This window comes from Lutjanus erythropterus, chromosome 8 (assembly GCF_056507025.1).
Source record: "Lutjanus erythropterus isolate fLutEry1 chromosome 8, fLutEry1.hap2, whole genome shotgun sequence".
Lineage (NCBI taxonomy): Eukaryota > Metazoa > Chordata > Actinopteri > Lutjaniformes > Lutjanidae > Lutjanus > Lutjanus erythropterus.
Genome location: NC_139324.1, coordinates 18,783,712 through 18,800,400, shown reverse-complemented (window position 1 = coordinate 18,800,400; position 16,689 = coordinate 18,783,712). Strand labels below are relative to the sequence as shown.

General features: G+C 40.0%; 2 protein-coding genes across 2 annotated transcripts in view; one reads left to right on the top strand and one right to left on the bottom strand.

The window, feature by feature from the left end:
* Positions 1–2,676: 2,676 nt before the first annotated feature.
* On the top strand, positions 2,677–7,582 carry tsn (translin). Its single transcript, XM_084724036.1, has 6 exons — positions 2,677–2,868; positions 3,896–3,989; positions 4,097–4,193; positions 4,933–5,048; positions 5,145–5,224; positions 6,671–7,582. Exons 1-6 carry the CDS (start codon positions 2,803–2,805, stop codon positions 6,899–6,901), a joined length of 684 nt encoding a protein of 227 aa, XP_084580162.1. The 5' UTR covers positions 2,677–2,802; the 3' UTR covers positions 6,902–7,582.
* Positions 7,583–10,285: 2,703 nt separating this feature from the next.
* Positions 10,286–16,689, bottom strand: part of arhgef49 (Rho guanine nucleotide exchange factor 49) — a 49,863-nt gene continuing 43,459 nt past the window's right edge. The window contains exons 6-8 of the mRNA XM_084724812.1: positions 14,536–15,125; positions 12,011–12,156; positions 10,286–11,701 (exon numbers count right to left, since the gene is read on the bottom strand). Coding sequence (XP_084580938.1) covers positions 10,867–11,701; positions 12,011–12,156; positions 14,536–15,125 — 1,571 coding nt within the window. The 3' untranslated portion in view covers positions 10,286–10,866. The remainder of the gene's footprint in view (positions 11,702–12,010; positions 12,157–14,535; positions 15,126–16,689) is intronic.

The window sequence follows — 16,689 nt, the reverse complement described above, 5'->3', positions numbered from 1 at the left end:
ATTTTGGTGTCAGAAGTCAAGGCATCCTCACAAAAACACAGCGACCCCAGAGAGACTGACTGAGGCTACACCAGCAGCTTGTGGCAAAGCCCTCCTAGGCTGTCCTGAGCTGAGACAGGCCCTGCTGAAGTTGTTGAATCTTGTTCTCCGGGCTGTCTTCATCTTGATACCTACCCCTAAACCCAAAGATTAAAAAGTATTTAATTCATTTCACTTCATTTCCTGAATCACCTAACTATTAATTCCTATTGTTATGTTACTGACCTCCAGTTGGAAAAAATGAAAGATAATTATATATAATACATAATGTAATTATAGGGAGCCTCAATATGGGTGAAGATGAACTATGCTAATTTCTGTTGTTCTGTTGTTTGTCTCCGTGTGTCAGCCCTGTGATTAACTGGCAACCTGTCCACGGTGTACCCTGCTTTTTGCCCACTGTCACGCTGAGATGGGCTCCAGCCTTTTCAAAGATTACTGGTTATAGATAATGACTGAATGAGAATACAAATTACAAAATATTCAAAAGTATTTAACTGTGTATTTTATGTTTAATTGAAGTACTGCTCATCTTTGATGGTGGACAACAAAAAACAAATTGCATTATAACAAACATAATGATAAATTATGGTTGGACAGAGATGCAACAACTCCCAACTTCATTCAAAATGTAAAAGTTACACAAAGAGGCTCTGTTGTTAAAATCTAAAGTCTTCTATATATTTCTCTAAGATGTGCTTGAGGTAATTTTAATGTCTTATGGTATTTTGTGAGCTTATTTTTGCTTAATTGTTTTTATATGTAAACATTGTCTATCATATTACAAGCAAAAAACATTTCACTGAAGTCCACATATTTTCATTCTGGATCACCACTGAAAAAATAAAATAAACCACATGCAGGAAATAGTTAACTTTTTAAATTTGTGTCAAGTTGAATGTTAACAGCAGTAACAAGATGATGATAATAAGGCTGACATTTTCACATAAAAAGTGACATCTGGCAAACATTTCCCATCAACTTTTTACTGTGTCTGTGCGCAAAATCATCATCAGTGTAAGCAACCACATCCTTCCAGATGGAAGTCTAACACTTAATTTAAGTCTCAGATTTCCAGTTGCTCCCCAAAAGGGGGCTTCACTTTTAGAGACTTGTGAAGTTTATTTTGAATTCTACTGAAGTTTTCCAAATAATTATCAAAGAATTGGGCTATGTGCGCAAAATGAAATCTGACATCAAAATTTGTCATTTTATGCAGTAGTTCAGTCATGTAAATATGAAAACTCAGATTTAAATACTGTCCTACTTCACTCAAGTTTGATATTGCATCCATCTACTGTGTGTGAAATGTCAAATTCATAATAATTCTCTCATTTATTTATTTTTATTTTTATTATATTTTTTAAGTTTATTTATTTATTTATTTTAAATGTCTGGACATGATATATGTGCCTACCAAACTTCACACACCTAGGTGAAACGTGGTGTGATGGCTGCTTTGTTACAATTTTTTATTTGGCGCTGTTGTGCTATTTTGCCAAACCTAAACTCCAGATCCATATCATTTAGCAAACTTTGCCAGTCCTGATATGTGTGCCAGATTTTTCAATTACAAATTCACGACTGTATGCTGAAAGACCTTGATGATTCACAATTTGAAAACCCTGATAAAACCTTTTTTTTTATGGCCTGAGGCATTCGGATTTCAGGTCATCGGACTGTGCACCACATTCTTGTGAACGCAATATCTCAAGAATGCTGCAATGAAATTTCTTCAAACTTCACAAATTTCTACTTGGAGTCAAGGATGACCTGAGTAGATTAAAGTTGTTTTATGATGACGCTTAAAAGTGTAACTACTACACCTCTGTTATAAAAACACTGACATGTTGGGCAGCCTATATTAGACCCAGACGGGATAGCATTAACAGTACAGATTCATGATCGAGGAATGAATTGTATTGTTCATCTTGCTTGCCAGCAAAATCATTGGTGCCCCACTCCCCTGCCTGATGGAGCTATACCAGCAGTGCTGCATCAGTAGAGCCACCTCCATCATCATGGACCCGCTCCACCCCTACCACCACATCTTCTACCTTTTGCCATCAGGGAGGAGATACAGCAGCATCGGCTGCAAGACTAGCACGAAGCTGAATAGCTTCTTTCCCCAGGCTGTAAGACTTATTAACGGACTGTCCCCCATCCCCACATACACACCCACACTCACCCTTGACAGCTAGGCACCTGTCAAGTCAAAAGACTGAATACACTTTGAGAGAATGGACTGTTTTTATCTGATTTTATTCCTATTTATTAGTTTATTATGATGCTTATATTTCATTATGATGTTTACTATTTTACTGTTTCTATTGCACTGCAGTCACTGATCGAGAAACGAAATTTCGTTCTCTTGTGTATGTAAATGCACAGTGAAAATGGAAATAAAAATCCTGGATCCTTGAAATCCAAATACATCTACATATTCTCACTTCATTTGTTTCATGTTAGATCTCCCACTGTTGTCTTTTCATGTTTAATACTATCCTTCTTTTTGTTTTTTCATCTCTTTTGTTGTGATGATGCTGGTGTTGTCCCTTGACATTTAACGTGTTGACAGGGAAAGAAAGATAAAACTAACATCAGACACATGGACGACGGAGCGATAAGTGATGACATCATCTCCCCGCGCCACACAAAGCACGGAGGCGGAGGGGACGGTTGCGGTGCACGTTGATGTTTTTATGAATTAGCTGCAGACGGTTCATCATCCGCTTCATCGGAAGAGCTCAACTCTGATCAGACATGTCTGTCACTGAGATGTTCAGTTACATTCAGGGCTTCCTGAGCGCCGACCAGGACGTCAGAGAGGTATGAATGAACAGCCCGCCACACCGCTGCAAGGCTGCTACCAGCATTAGCTCTGTCTGACTGTTAGCTAGCAGCTAAACAGAGCTGAAATCACACCGACACACGTTAATCATTGGACTATACAGCAATGACAGATGTCATGTTTGTTAGGCAACAACGCGCCCAATGATTGACCACAATAACCAGTCGTTTAAGGTCGTTTTATCCGCGTTGACTGCACACCAGCCGTATCACTTTACCTAAAATATAATATAAGTTGCATCACTTTATGTTGTCTGTTATATTTTGATCTACGTGCGTTAAGTTATGTGAGTATCTCTGAGATGGGTAACACCAAAGTGCATGTAAAAAATGGCCGAAATAATGCTGTCTTGCTTATCTGACAGGGTTTATGCTTTGTAGCACTTTTTATCGTTAACGCATCTACACTTTAATTGTAACACGCGTAAACCAACAACATTTCTTAAAGGTTTTTTTTTTGGCCATCAAACAAAGATTGGGAAAGAACTTAAACGAAAATGAGTAGTGTCGTTTATTAGAGTCCCCATTAGCTACAACCTTACGGCAGCTGTTCTTCTTGGGCTCCACAAAAACCTTCACATTGTGACAAAGTAACGTAACAACACATGACATAACACATCATAACAAGATAAAGACTAGAACACACACAGTCACAAGACAAGCTCTTGAAAATAAAATAATCAAAAACAAATTATATCCAGTGACTTAATAGTATCCACCAGTGCTGAGTAAGCACCTTTAAATACTTTTCTTTGCATTTTTACTGCTACCATATTCACAATTATGAGCAACAGAATACCTATATATTTATCTAACTGTAAGTATACTATACACTCACATAACAAGTAATGAAACATTCTTTAAACATATTACATATAAATGTAGTTCACCTTAGTCGATGACTGTATGTACATTGTGTGTACTTGACATGTTAGGGTAGCTGGGTATATATTTCTGTTTTTGGAAAAGATGTTATTTTGTATAAAGCAAATGGACTTTGCTGCAGGATATCCGCAAGGTGGTCCAGTTACTGGAGCAGACTGCCAGAGAAATACTAACAGTACTCCAAAGTGTCCACCAGCCATCTGGATTCAAAGAAAGTGAGTGTTTGACGCAGTCTGCTCTGTTCTGACTGGTGCTGAATGATGTTTGCATCAAATTATACTTCTCAGTCTTTACAATTTGTCTTTTTCCTTTCTACCATTAGTTCCTGGTAAATGTGCAAAGGCACGGGAGTTGTTCTGCACAGTCAGGACACAAATTGCTGACCTTAAAACAAAATTTCCAGTGGAGCAGTATTACAGGTAGGATTCAATACACACACACTTTGAAATGTGATTAAAAGGGTTTTAATTTGAAGGTTTTAATTTCCATGGGTTACATTTTTCTCATTTAAACCCTAAATTGAATTTTTCAGCCTTTCTTTTTTCTTCTTTGTCTGATGTTTTTGTGTCACTGCATTACTGTTGTAAGCTGACTTGTCTTTGCTAATATTTCCATCTAGTCAGGGAACTCTGTGCTGCAACAGTGTTGACTCAGCTTTTCACGTCCACCCTGACTAATTGAGCTTATATTTTGTGTGCTGCCTCATTTAAGTTTTAAAACTATTTGAGCTTTCTAATTCTGAGTATTCATCAAGCTTTCATCATCATATTGTAATTGTTCAGGGTCAACATTTAGGATGTGGCTTTTATCATGGTATCACCAGAAATTGTTGTATTAAGTCTTCAGTGTGTAACTAAAATCTTAACACTATTCACCCTTAATCAAAAATACTGTTTGAAATACTCTAAAACTAATTTGATTTTTTTTTTTTTTTTTTTTTCAAAAAAGTAAAAGAAATTGGGAACCCCTTTGATAAAACTCATTTACTCAGCAGACTGTATTCACTGTTCAATATTTTTGCCCCTTTTTTGTTTGTTTGTTTATTGTATATAGCCAGAGTTCCCTAGAAAGCAGAATTGATTCTCAGTGGATTATCCTGGAAAAATAAAATTAAGTAAAATGCTAAATTGTTCTTTCTCTGATTTGATTCCACTGTAGGTTCCATGAACACTGGCGGTTTGTTTTGCAGCGCTTGGCTTTCTTATCAGCCTTTGTCGTCTACCTGGAGAGTGAAACTCTTGTGACTCGAGAGGAGGTGGCACAGATACTTGGCAGTAGGTACCAGTTTGTGCTTTAGTGTGTAACTGTTACTGAGGAATGTCACTTATTCTTTTTTTTTTTCCCCTCTCTCTGCCCTCTTCACCCAACAGTTGAGGTGGTGCGAGAGAAAGGCTTTCACCTGGATGTAGAGGACTACCTGGCAGGTGTGCTGATCATGGCTAGTGAGCTGGTGAGTCTGTTATTAATAGCCACGATGTTACATCAACAGTAAACTAAGGATAAAACAATGGCCTTCATGCAAGAACCACCAGTGCAAACAGATTTGTTCTTAAGTTGTGCGTACGAGCGATTTAGGAGAACTTGCTGCATTCACCAATTCTCGCGTATTTTTTGAGTTTTCTTTTAGATACAAACACAATTTACAGGTGGTTCAGACCTGTCGTAGAGTTATTCACTACTGACTGTATATTTAATTAATCTAAAGACATTTTGTGTTTGAAAAATAATTTACACTTCATAATTATGCTGTCATTATCCTGTTTGACTACATTTCAAATTATAATATAATTGTACATTTACATATAAAGCCTATCATCCTTCATTCAATGATCTATTATTGCCTGCTGTCAGGTGTATTGGTTGTATATCTGCACATGCAGGTTTATGAAGTCTCTGTCCGAGCAACTATCCTCATTTATTCTGTCTTCGATCTCTGTGGTGAAAACTTCCCCTGGCCCCCTCCTCAGTTTTTTTTCTCTGAATTCTTTTCAGATATTTTCTCTTTATTTTAGTGACAGTGCAACCCTCCGGTAGCACAGTATTACATTAACAGCATTCGCTTTTCCCATTTTTTTTTTTGCTCTAACAGGGCTTTTAATTTGACTGTCGACGCTGATAAAATGACAGATTTTCCTTTGTGGATCTCTGAAAGCAAGATGACAAAGTTCTTATTTTTTCTCTTTGATGCCATTTTCATGAATGAACACTTCCAGACATATGGGGCGGGAAGCACAGCCTTATATGATATATGGCTAATTATGCTGATTTACAAGTCTCATGCAGGTGCACTCAGATACGCACGAGTGGATCGTTTACACAGTTATCTGAAGTTATGAGCGGTTGCTGAATCTGACCTAACGTTTGTACGAGCTCTTTGTATGAAAAAAAAAAAATTGAGAATGTTCTTGGATGAGGCCAAATGATTGTACCTCAGTTGCCTACACCTGTCAACACAGAAGCATAATATCAGGGTTCACCTCTGGTCTGGAATTCTTTAAGGGCCCCTGTACTCTGAGCAGTTTTTGGCTGGAGCAGATTTAACATGGTGATATCTTGGTGGTCACACGCCCACTGAAGGACAGTTCATGGTTCCTACGCAGTATGCAAAAGAATGGAATTTGATTTTACGTCTGTTTAAGTAGGGAAAAGTTATATAGTTGTAATTTGTGAATGTCTTGGAGTTTCTGACCATTGGTCAGACAAAAGATAAATTGAAAGCTGTCACCTTGGGCTCTGTGAAATTGTAATGGATGTTTGGCATATTTTTATTCTGTGTTAGAGGAACTCAATCAGATTAATTGAATTATGAATCAACAATTCAGTCAATTTAAAAAGAATTGACAGATTAATCAGATAAGTTACTTTGTTTAATTTGTGCTGATGTGTCTTCCTCCAGTCACGGCTGGCTGTAAACAGCGTCACAGCAGGAGACTACAACCGCCCGCTCCGCATCTCCAACTTCATCAATGAGTTGGACTCGGGCTTCCGCCTGCTCAACCTGAAGAACGACCCTCTACGGAAGCGCTACGACGGCCTCAAATACGACGTGAAGAAGATTGAAGAGGTGGTTTACGACCTGTCTATCCGCGGGCTGGCCAAAGAGCCGGAGTCTGGTGTGGACAAGTAGAGGTGGGAGGCGGTGATTGGCTGTGGGAGATGGAGGAGGGCTGGGACCTCTCCACGGCTGCTGCATCTTACCCCTCTTGGAAGGCCAAACCCAGGGATCTACCTGAGGCCCCAGCAGCTGAGGACAGACTGTGTGCGTGAGTGTGTGTGTGTGCATTTGAGTGTGTGTTTGTGCGAATGCATGCATGAAAAGTGCTTCAGATGGATGTCAGTCTGTCAGAAGGGTGGCAGAGACGGTGACTGAGTTTGGCATCCTTGTTCACCCTGTAAGATCGAAGGTTCAGTTTGGTTGGATTTTTTTGTTGTTGTTTTTTTAAAAAAAAAAAAATCTGTGTTCTCATCTGATCTGATTCATGTTGTTTCACTGAGTTGGTTTTGCAACCGTTTGATCTAATTTCCAAAAATCAACTACTTATGGTTAAATTACATATTGATGTTTAATTCATTCGAGAAGATACGCAGCGATCGCTCAAAGTGTTACAGATGGATGTGTGTTTATTTGCAAAACAAAAAAGAAATTGTGGAATGTGTTCTGTGTTGTTCACCAGCTGAATTGACACCTGTTGGTTTTTCTTATACCTGAATTTTGTTAAAAAATTGATGTGTCTGTATAGACTTCCAGGAGCCTCATTTATGGAGGAAATGTTTGATGCAACAATTCAGTTAAATCTAGAATCCAAAACTCCAAAAGACAGAGAAGATTTCTGATTTTCATACAGATCCCCTGTTTGGATTTTATCATTAGCACCCAACCTGCATACACCTAATTTTTGATAAATGAGGCTCCAGGAGAGGTAGAGCCAAAGAAATGACAAAGATGCACTTCACATGATATAAAGCTTGTCTGTGATTAGTTAGATTCTTTATTTGTCATTTTTTCCAACAGCAAGTAATCCTTGCAGATCAGTGCCAATGAAAATGTCTGCTAAACCATTTGAATATTTTGGTTGTCGGCTGATGAAGAGTTCTCTGGATATCAGGAGTAAATACGAAATACTCCAAATGTCATGTACTGCATGTGATATGTTTACTGTTTTTCTCGTTTTTTTTCCACTTCAGGAAATGTCTTGAAGCTTTGTTCCTATAATCCATGCTTCTGTTTGCTTCTATACTGTAGTGGAGCTGGATTGTATTTTCTAGAAATAATTCACTTTCACTCTCTTCCATCTTGTGCTTTTGTTTCCTGAACTGATGAGTGCATTCCACTTGTACTGTGTGTATCCCTGTCTTTGAATCAGTTGTCCTAAAAGATGCTTCAAATTACTGTAAATATATTTCTACATTCTATACTTCCAGCTTCATCTGAATTCAAACAAGTATATTCCACAGAAAAATACAACAAGCAGGGTCGTGTTTAAAATCTTTTAATATAATTCACAATATATTACATTGGGGAGATGATACACCAGGTATTTCAAATGCAAATGAGGAAAACAAAAGAAACCCAACTCAGCAGGATTTGTTTGTTTTTTGTTTTTTTTTCCCCCTTACAGTTTGAAAGGGTTCATCTGAAACTGCATCCTCTGACGGCACAGGAGTATTCGTGTGGAGTTGAGAAAACCTGCCCTCCAAAACACAGTGATTTGCTACCTTTACTAGTGCTACTTCAAAGCAAACATAAAACAGCGTCTGTCTTAAACAGTGGTTTTGGTTTGATGACTGGATTCCTTCTAATATGAAGAATTATGAATAAACAAGAACGAGTAACATGTTTTACCAGCAGTTATACTGCTCTAGTAGAGCTTTCTATTACAGAATAAAGTGCATTGAACAAAATAAAGCCTTCATAAATAAAAACACAATTAAAATAAGAGAGAGGATCAGGTGATCACATGTTATTAGCAGCCAGGGACTGTCAGAGGAATGATTATATTGCCTGTAAATTGATCTCAATCAAGTGCCAACAGAGGGCAGTCTTGTCCGTATCTCAGAGAGAAATGCTACGTGACAGACTGCAAATATTCCAGTGTTTTAGTATAACAGTAATCAAGTACCAAGGCACAACAGCTCATCGCTAAGTCACATACTAACACACAGTTAAAACCATGCCATGATGAGATGGTTGGGACGTTTTTTTTTGAGGCGAGTTTGTTAAGTTACCAGGGTTTTTCAACCGTAACACCACAACTGTCAAGACCACAGCAGCCAGAGAGACTTCCTGTTATTGTCATGATTTAAAAATAGCTGATTTTAATTTCTTCTTTCGGAGTCATGGGATGAGGATGGGCTTATTTAGAAATGGTTACATATTTCAAACTTATTTTATAACAAAGAAAATTGTGCTGAAATGATAAGTCAATAAATCAGCTCAACAAATTCAACAATTTTGAGGGTGTCATAGCACCACTGGGGGGCACAAGGCATTCTTGAGTTAAAGTTTCTGTGAGAAAATCTTGATGAAATAGCTATTGTTAAAGTTTAGATTATCATCTGAGATATTTTTTTTAAAAAAAGCTCAGAGGATAAGAATACAGAGAGGACTTGAACAAAAGCTATATTCACAGAGCGTTCACTCTCCGCCAAACAGCCTCGTCCTGCAATAGAAAAGTATGCTGTTAATACAATCAATAGAGCCTAATAGAACAATGGCCAAGCATCGGGGAGAAGAAAACACTGATTTTGTCAAAATAACAGCCTTTTAAGCACGTATGATTGTTAAAAAACATAAAAATACAGAGAACTGTATAAAATTGTTACTAAAATATCAGGAAACTCATCTCAAAATTCATCCAGATTACTTATTTTACACAAACCTGCAGCTATTATATTCGATATTTGGGTTAATTGCAAAGTTTAATGGTTGTTCTGTAAAGTTATTGTTTTGCACTGAATATAATATGAAATATCCATAAAATATGTCATTTTGTCAGGGGTTGTCAGTTTACTTAATGATTGGAAAGGGATTCTTTTACTTTTTTAATATAATTGTAAATTAAACAACTGGGTTTCGGACTGTAACAAAAATTCTGAAGCCATTTTTCACTATTTTCAGACATTGTTGCAGCCCTACAAAGAGATTAAACAAATATCAATACATCTGTTCCACGGCCTGGACGTGCGGTCCTACATGAGGTCCCAAACCCAAGGTTGAAAAACTCCGAACTTAACACTGAGATAAACTGTAGTGTTTGAATTTAGCTATTTAACAAGATGTTAATACAAAGGGGACTGACTGGACTCCTCAAGAACTGCTTTTGTGGCCTTAAGATTATCTAACTCCAATGATTGATCGGTACATTGAAGCAGGATAAACACCTGAATGCCAAAGTATATCTTGGAAATTAAATGCATATACAGTAGCTACTTCTTTTGACACTGGCAGAGATTATTGCTGTTAGGTGAGTTGTCATTGAAACACAGTGATACAGGAGGTCTGTTCAGCCTGTAATAACGGCTCTGCTCAACTGCATCTCTGGCAGTGAAAGTTGCTCTACCGCCAACATACAGTAGAGGGCGGTACATACACAGGAGAGGGCAGTGACAACAAACAGAAACCAGTGAACAAAGCTCTTTACCACGTCTCCACCTCTTTGTACCAAAAACAAATGTCTTGTATAAAAATGACATTACAATTTTTCTTCTTCAGTCATGCTTTGCAACAGACACACCTTATTTACTGAAAACTCAGCTCTCTTTCTCTAAGAGCAAACAGTCTTTACAATCAAGGCTGACAAGCACAGCCCAATTTTTTGGTTGTCCAATAATCTGGTATTTTTTTCTAATGTTAATGACTTAAATCTTCGTACGTAATTTCATGACAGTATGGCGCACTTATAGCTTTGTAAGAAAAAAGTGCTTTCTTTCTCTTACCCTTATGAGACTTTGAGAAAGATTTTCTTTTTTTTACTGAAACCTAACAAGTTACAACAGTGGTGTCACTCAGAAATGCTTCTTGTTGTCAGTTTATTTTTGCAGTAGAAGGATTCAGGTTATTTACAGTGTAACAATGGTGTGAGATGGTTAGTCTCAGGAGCGGCTCTGGTTTGTGTTGATCATGATGTTGGGCAAAGCGTTGCGTCTTTTCCTCCACGTGCCCAAGTCTCGAGCGTATCTCTTAATCTGATGGAACCACTGCTGGGTGCGAGATTTGTCCGAAGCACGGAAAACGAAAGACTCCCGCCGAATATCAAGCACCTCAAAAGTGTCATCGCAGTCTGGATCTGTGGACACCACGCAGTTTCCCAGACGGATGGGCTCTCTCAACACTGTGAACTTCCCGCTGCTCTTGTCCTTAATTAGAACAAGTACTCCGTCTCGAATGCCATCTCCACCACCCTCCCCCTGATCTCCCCGTGCCCCCAGGTCAGTACCCTGTCCTGGGGCTTCACCAGTCCGCTGTGTCCTCACCATCAGCAGACTCTGGACATTTTGGAACTTGAGTGCCTTGCTGCCCTTCTTCACCCACTGACCATCTGCTGGCTGGGACAGCTGGAGGGGTCCCTCCATGACGAATCGCGTGTTTTCTCTTGCCCAGCCCACCGTCTTCATCGACACCTCTCGCATCTCGATGTTGATGACTTCGCGGTTTTTACGGCTGTCGCGGCGGAATGAGCGGAGGGACCAAGTGACACCATTGCCCTCCTGCTTGGTCTTCATGTTGATGTGCTCCAAATGGGATTCCACCCGACTCTTGGCCTCACGGAGACGTGCATAGTCGGGGTGACATTCAGGAGTAACCTTAATGATTCGGCTCAATAGAAGCGGGTATTTGGTCACACGTTGGAGGGGCGCCATGAGGAAGGAGCGCAAGTTCATGCGACGCAGTGCCGTGTTGTCATTCTGGGACACATCCAGGAAGATTCTGAAAAAAACAAACAACAGAAAATTAAGTTGAGAGATTCTGTGCATGTCCTGGGAGAACTCTTGAACAGTTGATTAATGGGATTCACAAGACGGCCTGACTCATGGATGAGCTGTGGTCCTGTCTAAAAATATGAATCATTGCAGCTCTACACTCAAAATAGACCTTCTTCTGAATAAGTGATAACACACTGTCTTTTCCATTAAGAATTACACAGAACAGCCATGGCAGGAACCAGAGAAAGCTCCCAGAGTAACTTTTCCATCACACACACCAACTGAAAAAAGAGCCCTTGTACTTTGCGTGTACCTGAGCAGTTCTTTCTCCTTCTCCAGCGTGTTGAGCATGTTGACCGAGGTGGACTGCTGCAGGCAGTAGGTCTGGAAGGCGGGCAGCATGTTGACAAACTCCAGAAAGATCTCTCCTATGTACACTGTCAGTAGATCTTCATCTCCCTGAAGTCAAACCACATGAAAGATAATGATCAAGTCAGTGTTCACCTCAGTTATGGCATTTACTGGGAAACAATTGTCAAGTCGTTGTGGTCCATTATTTTATCTAAAACATCTGCCTGCACAATAAAATTGGGCAAGTCACCAACAAGTATTTATATTTGGCCGTTTTAATTTTCCACAAGGATACACCTAGTCTTGTGATACAAGACAATCAGATACAAGGTGCAGTAATTGCTACATCCACCAACAATGATGCGCTCCTAACTGTTAAGAGTGATAGGGAACTTATTGTTCCTCTTTTTCTTTTCTTTTCCCCCAATCCCTTTGGACTGGTTTTCATTAAGAAATAATAATGAGGTGTGGTTAAGCTGTGTGTTACTGAAATAATGTCACGTTGAGGTGCACACGCACCCACGAGAGTGGTTTAGTATGTGAAGTGGGACGCTTTTGTAGCTCAGTTGGTAGAGTGTGCACCTCATGTATTGAGGCTATCAGTCCTCTGCAGCATCCTCCAGTTCAACTCCTACATGTGGCCCTTTGCTGCATGTAGTCACCTCTCCCTACCCCGTTTCCTGTCTGCTCTTCAGCTGTCACTATCCAATAAAGGCAAAAAACCTCCAAAATATTGTTAAATAAAAGTATGTGACGAAGCTCAGGCATGCAGTAGCACAAGAGCTGAATGAGTGTCACAGAGATGCCAGCTTTTGGAAAGCTCCACTGAGGACACAGTATAGCTTCACCATCTTCCAGTTTACAGACTTTTGTTGGGAAATGATCTCTTTTATTTTGGGGATTCATCTAACGTCAACCTGAACTGAACTGAAGAAACAAGACAGGGCTCACCACTCAAGAGAGCAAGGACCAGAGCTGGCGAGGCCTGGTTCAAGAGACACGCTAGCCTACTGTAAGCTAAGCTACCTCCTGGCTGTTTCTCTGTTCTTGAAAACCAGTCCAGTTTCTCTTTCCACACACTCCAGGTTAGGGCTAGTATCAGATACTTGTGAGTAAAACCCCTAGACCTGACTAGTCCATAACCCTTTTTTTCCAATGACACACCTTCCTAGAAACAATACTTTCCCTCCATTCTCTTCAGTAGTAAGCACACAACTTCTGCATGTCATTGCCTCAATGTGAGACGTCACCCTAAAGACTTTAGATTGGTTCGACAATTTAACTGTTTTAGCAATGAAAGCTGGAAGATTGTCCTCAACCTCTATTGAGCAAAGTGTTTAAACTAGAGACTGACTTGTGAGTTTAGGATACACCAAGCTCAGCACAGCAGTGACTGGGGAGTGACAATAATAACCCCCCCCCATGGGAGTTTAGCCTCAGAGGCTACAGGTTAATGCAGGGCTGGAGGTGAGGCTTATATAAAGTACTTTATGAACTGCAAGTGATTGCTGCAGTTACAGCAGCAGGCATGACAAAGCAAAAGAGTGACCAATATAATGAGTGTCATGTGAGCGCAGCAGACTTAAGGGCCGACCACACCAAGGACTATAACAATAAAAAAACAGCGTTCTAAAATTGTTCTAACTCAAGTGGATGGAGGAGTCCACGCCATAACTATAAAGCTGCAGTCCAAGCTCCACCACCCAACTGGGGTTAGAACAATTTTAGAACTATATTTATATAGTTATTGTTCTTGTGTGGACAGTCCTTTATTCTAGAAATGTTTTTGTAAATTTCCAAGTCATGGTTCAAGAAACCAGAAGAATGACTGCTTGACAAAATAATTTCACCACAAGGTCTATTTGGTAGCTGTTCTGGAGCTTTCACTTACATCAAACAGTTATTATCAGAGTTTGCTCAGGTGTCATACACTGCAAATGTTTTCTGAGCACTCTCAATTGAAAATTGAGACTGACGGTTGATTTTTGACCTCAGAAATAGCACAACAGAGTCCTTATTAGTTCTAAGAAGTTAAATTATATTTCACTATGCACTGCACTGGGTACCACTATAAGCAAGACTTTGTTTCAGTGCTGTCTTTGTGACTTAACAAACAGAAACCTACATGATTGTGAATTAACTCCCTGGGTTATGTTGCAATGGGTAAATAAAGTGAAGATATTGAAATAATCTTGGATTTTTTTTCCAGTGTTTTGGTAAAATGAGACATTTTGGACTCAATAACAATTAAAATGTTTTGTTAAGATGAAAATCTTTGCAGTGTACTGTAGGCAGTCACACTCAACATAGAAGAAGCCTGTATCAGCTAAAAGATAAACTGTCAAGTGGAGATGTGCAGAGTCAAACCAAGCCAACACATCAGTGTAGAAAAGAGGCTTTTATCCTACACACTGGTCCTTTTAGCAATGATAGTTTTTATGTGTGTGTGTGTGTGTGCATGTGTGACAGAGAGAGAGAGAGGGTTACCTGGTCAAAAGCCTGGTCAATACTGTCCTGCAGGTGCTCAGTGAAGCGGTCGTTGACGTCTATCAGCTCCTGAACGTTACTGAACACCACAGTGAGCTGCTCAGCTGTCAGCAGCCCTGCGCTCTGCATAGGGCAGTAAAACTCCTCCTTGATGATCCGCAGGTCCTCACCGTAGCTTGACTCTGTGTTCAGGAACTCCAGGATGGCTTCCTTGCGCTCAGTGCGCAGCTTGGAGCAACGTTCACACATGCGCTCACCTCGCTCTTTGGAGGCCCCGTCCCTCAGTCCACAGTCTGGACAGGGTCTCTGGGCCTCCCAGGCTCTGAGGGAGGCAGATGGTCTTTTCCAGGTGCGGGACAGACCCGGGCCAATGCCACTGTCCACCCGTTCCACCTCAGCTCCCCTGCTTCTGCGATACCGACGAGGCTCGCTGTCCTCCTCCTCCCGCTCATCACTGAGGCCCACTACTCCGCTGTCGGCACTCAGGCTACTGATGGTGCTCCAGCGATGCTGCCCGGACCGAGTAACACCAAGACCCGCCTGGCGCTCGTCCCCCGGGGGCTCAGAGCGACCACGGATTGCTGCTGGAGCTGGGAAGAGAGAGGTGGACAGATTTATTAGTGCTCACAATGTTTATGGCTTTACTCTCATGAGTCTTTGTTATTCAGGTTGAGAAAGCTTTAAAGCAGGGGTCTCAAACTGCTGGTTTTCAACACCAGAAACGAGCCTAAGCCACTTCGAGTTTGAGACCCCTGCCTTTAAGTGTGACTTTGACTTAAAACTACATCTTCATTTTTTTTTCTCTTTATCTTCCAAGGGAAGATAAAAATTTGCTGACATGCATCTCTTTAACATATTGCATGTGAAAGCCATGAAGCAGGTGACAAGGACATGGAAACAGCCAAATAAACCAAATCTAAATTCATCAACAAAAATAGAACAAATCAGAGATTATCCCAAAGATAGACTTGGTAAAATGTCTTATTTTCTCAAGCTATCGATCTAGTCCAAGATTTATCTTATCCCCTCTCTGCTAAGAGCTACTGCAGGCAACTGGACGTTGCTTGAGCTCTCATTAAGCTTCTTCAGAACTGAAGAATTGCAAATAAAACCACCTACAACAAACCAACCAGCCTACTCTTCATCAAACTAAAACGAGTCAAGTCATGTATAAAGCAAAAAGTCAGTTATTATGCAGCAGTATAAAGATGCTTTTTCAAATGAGGTCCAACACTAAAAGCCCTTGAACTGCAAACAAAGGTGTTACTCTATGGAATAAACACCCACCCCCCTTCCTTTTTGGTCTTTATGGTTAAGTTTGCATAATTTAATTTTTGTGTTATTTATTCTTTCAAGTTATAAAAGAAGAAAGAAAGAAATAGCTTACAATGGGCTCAAAAAGAAATAATTGTATGGAATGATGAGCTTTTAATCATTGCAAAGTAAAAAAAAAAAAGTATTTGTTATTCACACTGCATGGACACCCACACAAACACACACAGAATTAATAGCAGCCTCCCTAATGAACGTCGATTTAATCTGGTCTAGTCATTACTGGTCATGCCAAAATGAAGAAACTATTACAGATATCATCTTTCTCCAATAATTAGATCCCTAACCCTCCAGTCAAGGACTTAACCTTTGTCTACATGCATATCAATACTATTGTGTGTGTCTGTGTGTGTGTGTTCAAACACAGAGGACATACTGTATGTGTTTGTTGAGCTGCTGAAGGGTTTCAAATGTCTTATTCAAACACCTCATTCATTATACAAGTGCTATTTGATTTATGTATTAAGATGAAACCACTGCAGTTTTTGGCACTACTTTTTTAAAAGTCAGTCTGTCTTATCCACAAGAGAGAGCAACAAGGTCATCATCAGCATATGCCATATTGAATGACATTCTGTGGCCAGCGTCCAGTTGCAAAGAGCTTCTGTTGACAGGGAAGAGCACCGTATTAGCAGGGGAATCTCTCTGTGTGTGTGTGTGTGTGTGTGTGTGTGTGTGTGTGTGTGTGTGTGTGTGTGTGTGTGTGTGTGTGTGTGTGTGTGTGTGTGTGTGTGGACCTTTGATGGGGGAGGTGATGACTGAGTGCAAAGGCCAAAACAAATTGCATAAGAGATGTTGAAACAAGGCAAATAGAGCCTTAAT

Coding starts and splice junctions, on each gene's coding strand:
- tsn (XM_084724036.1), top strand. CDS start 2,803: ATGTCTGTCACTGAGATGTTCAGTTACATTCAGGGCTTCCTGAGCGCC. Junction 4,194..4,932: donor CCAGTGGAGCAGTATTACAG/GTAGGATTCAAT, acceptor ATTCCACTGTAG/GTTCCATGAACACTGGCGGT. Junction 5,225..6,670: donor TGATCATGGCTAGTGAGCTG/GTGAGTCTGTTA, acceptor GTCTTCCTCCAG/TCACGGCTGGCTGTAAACAG.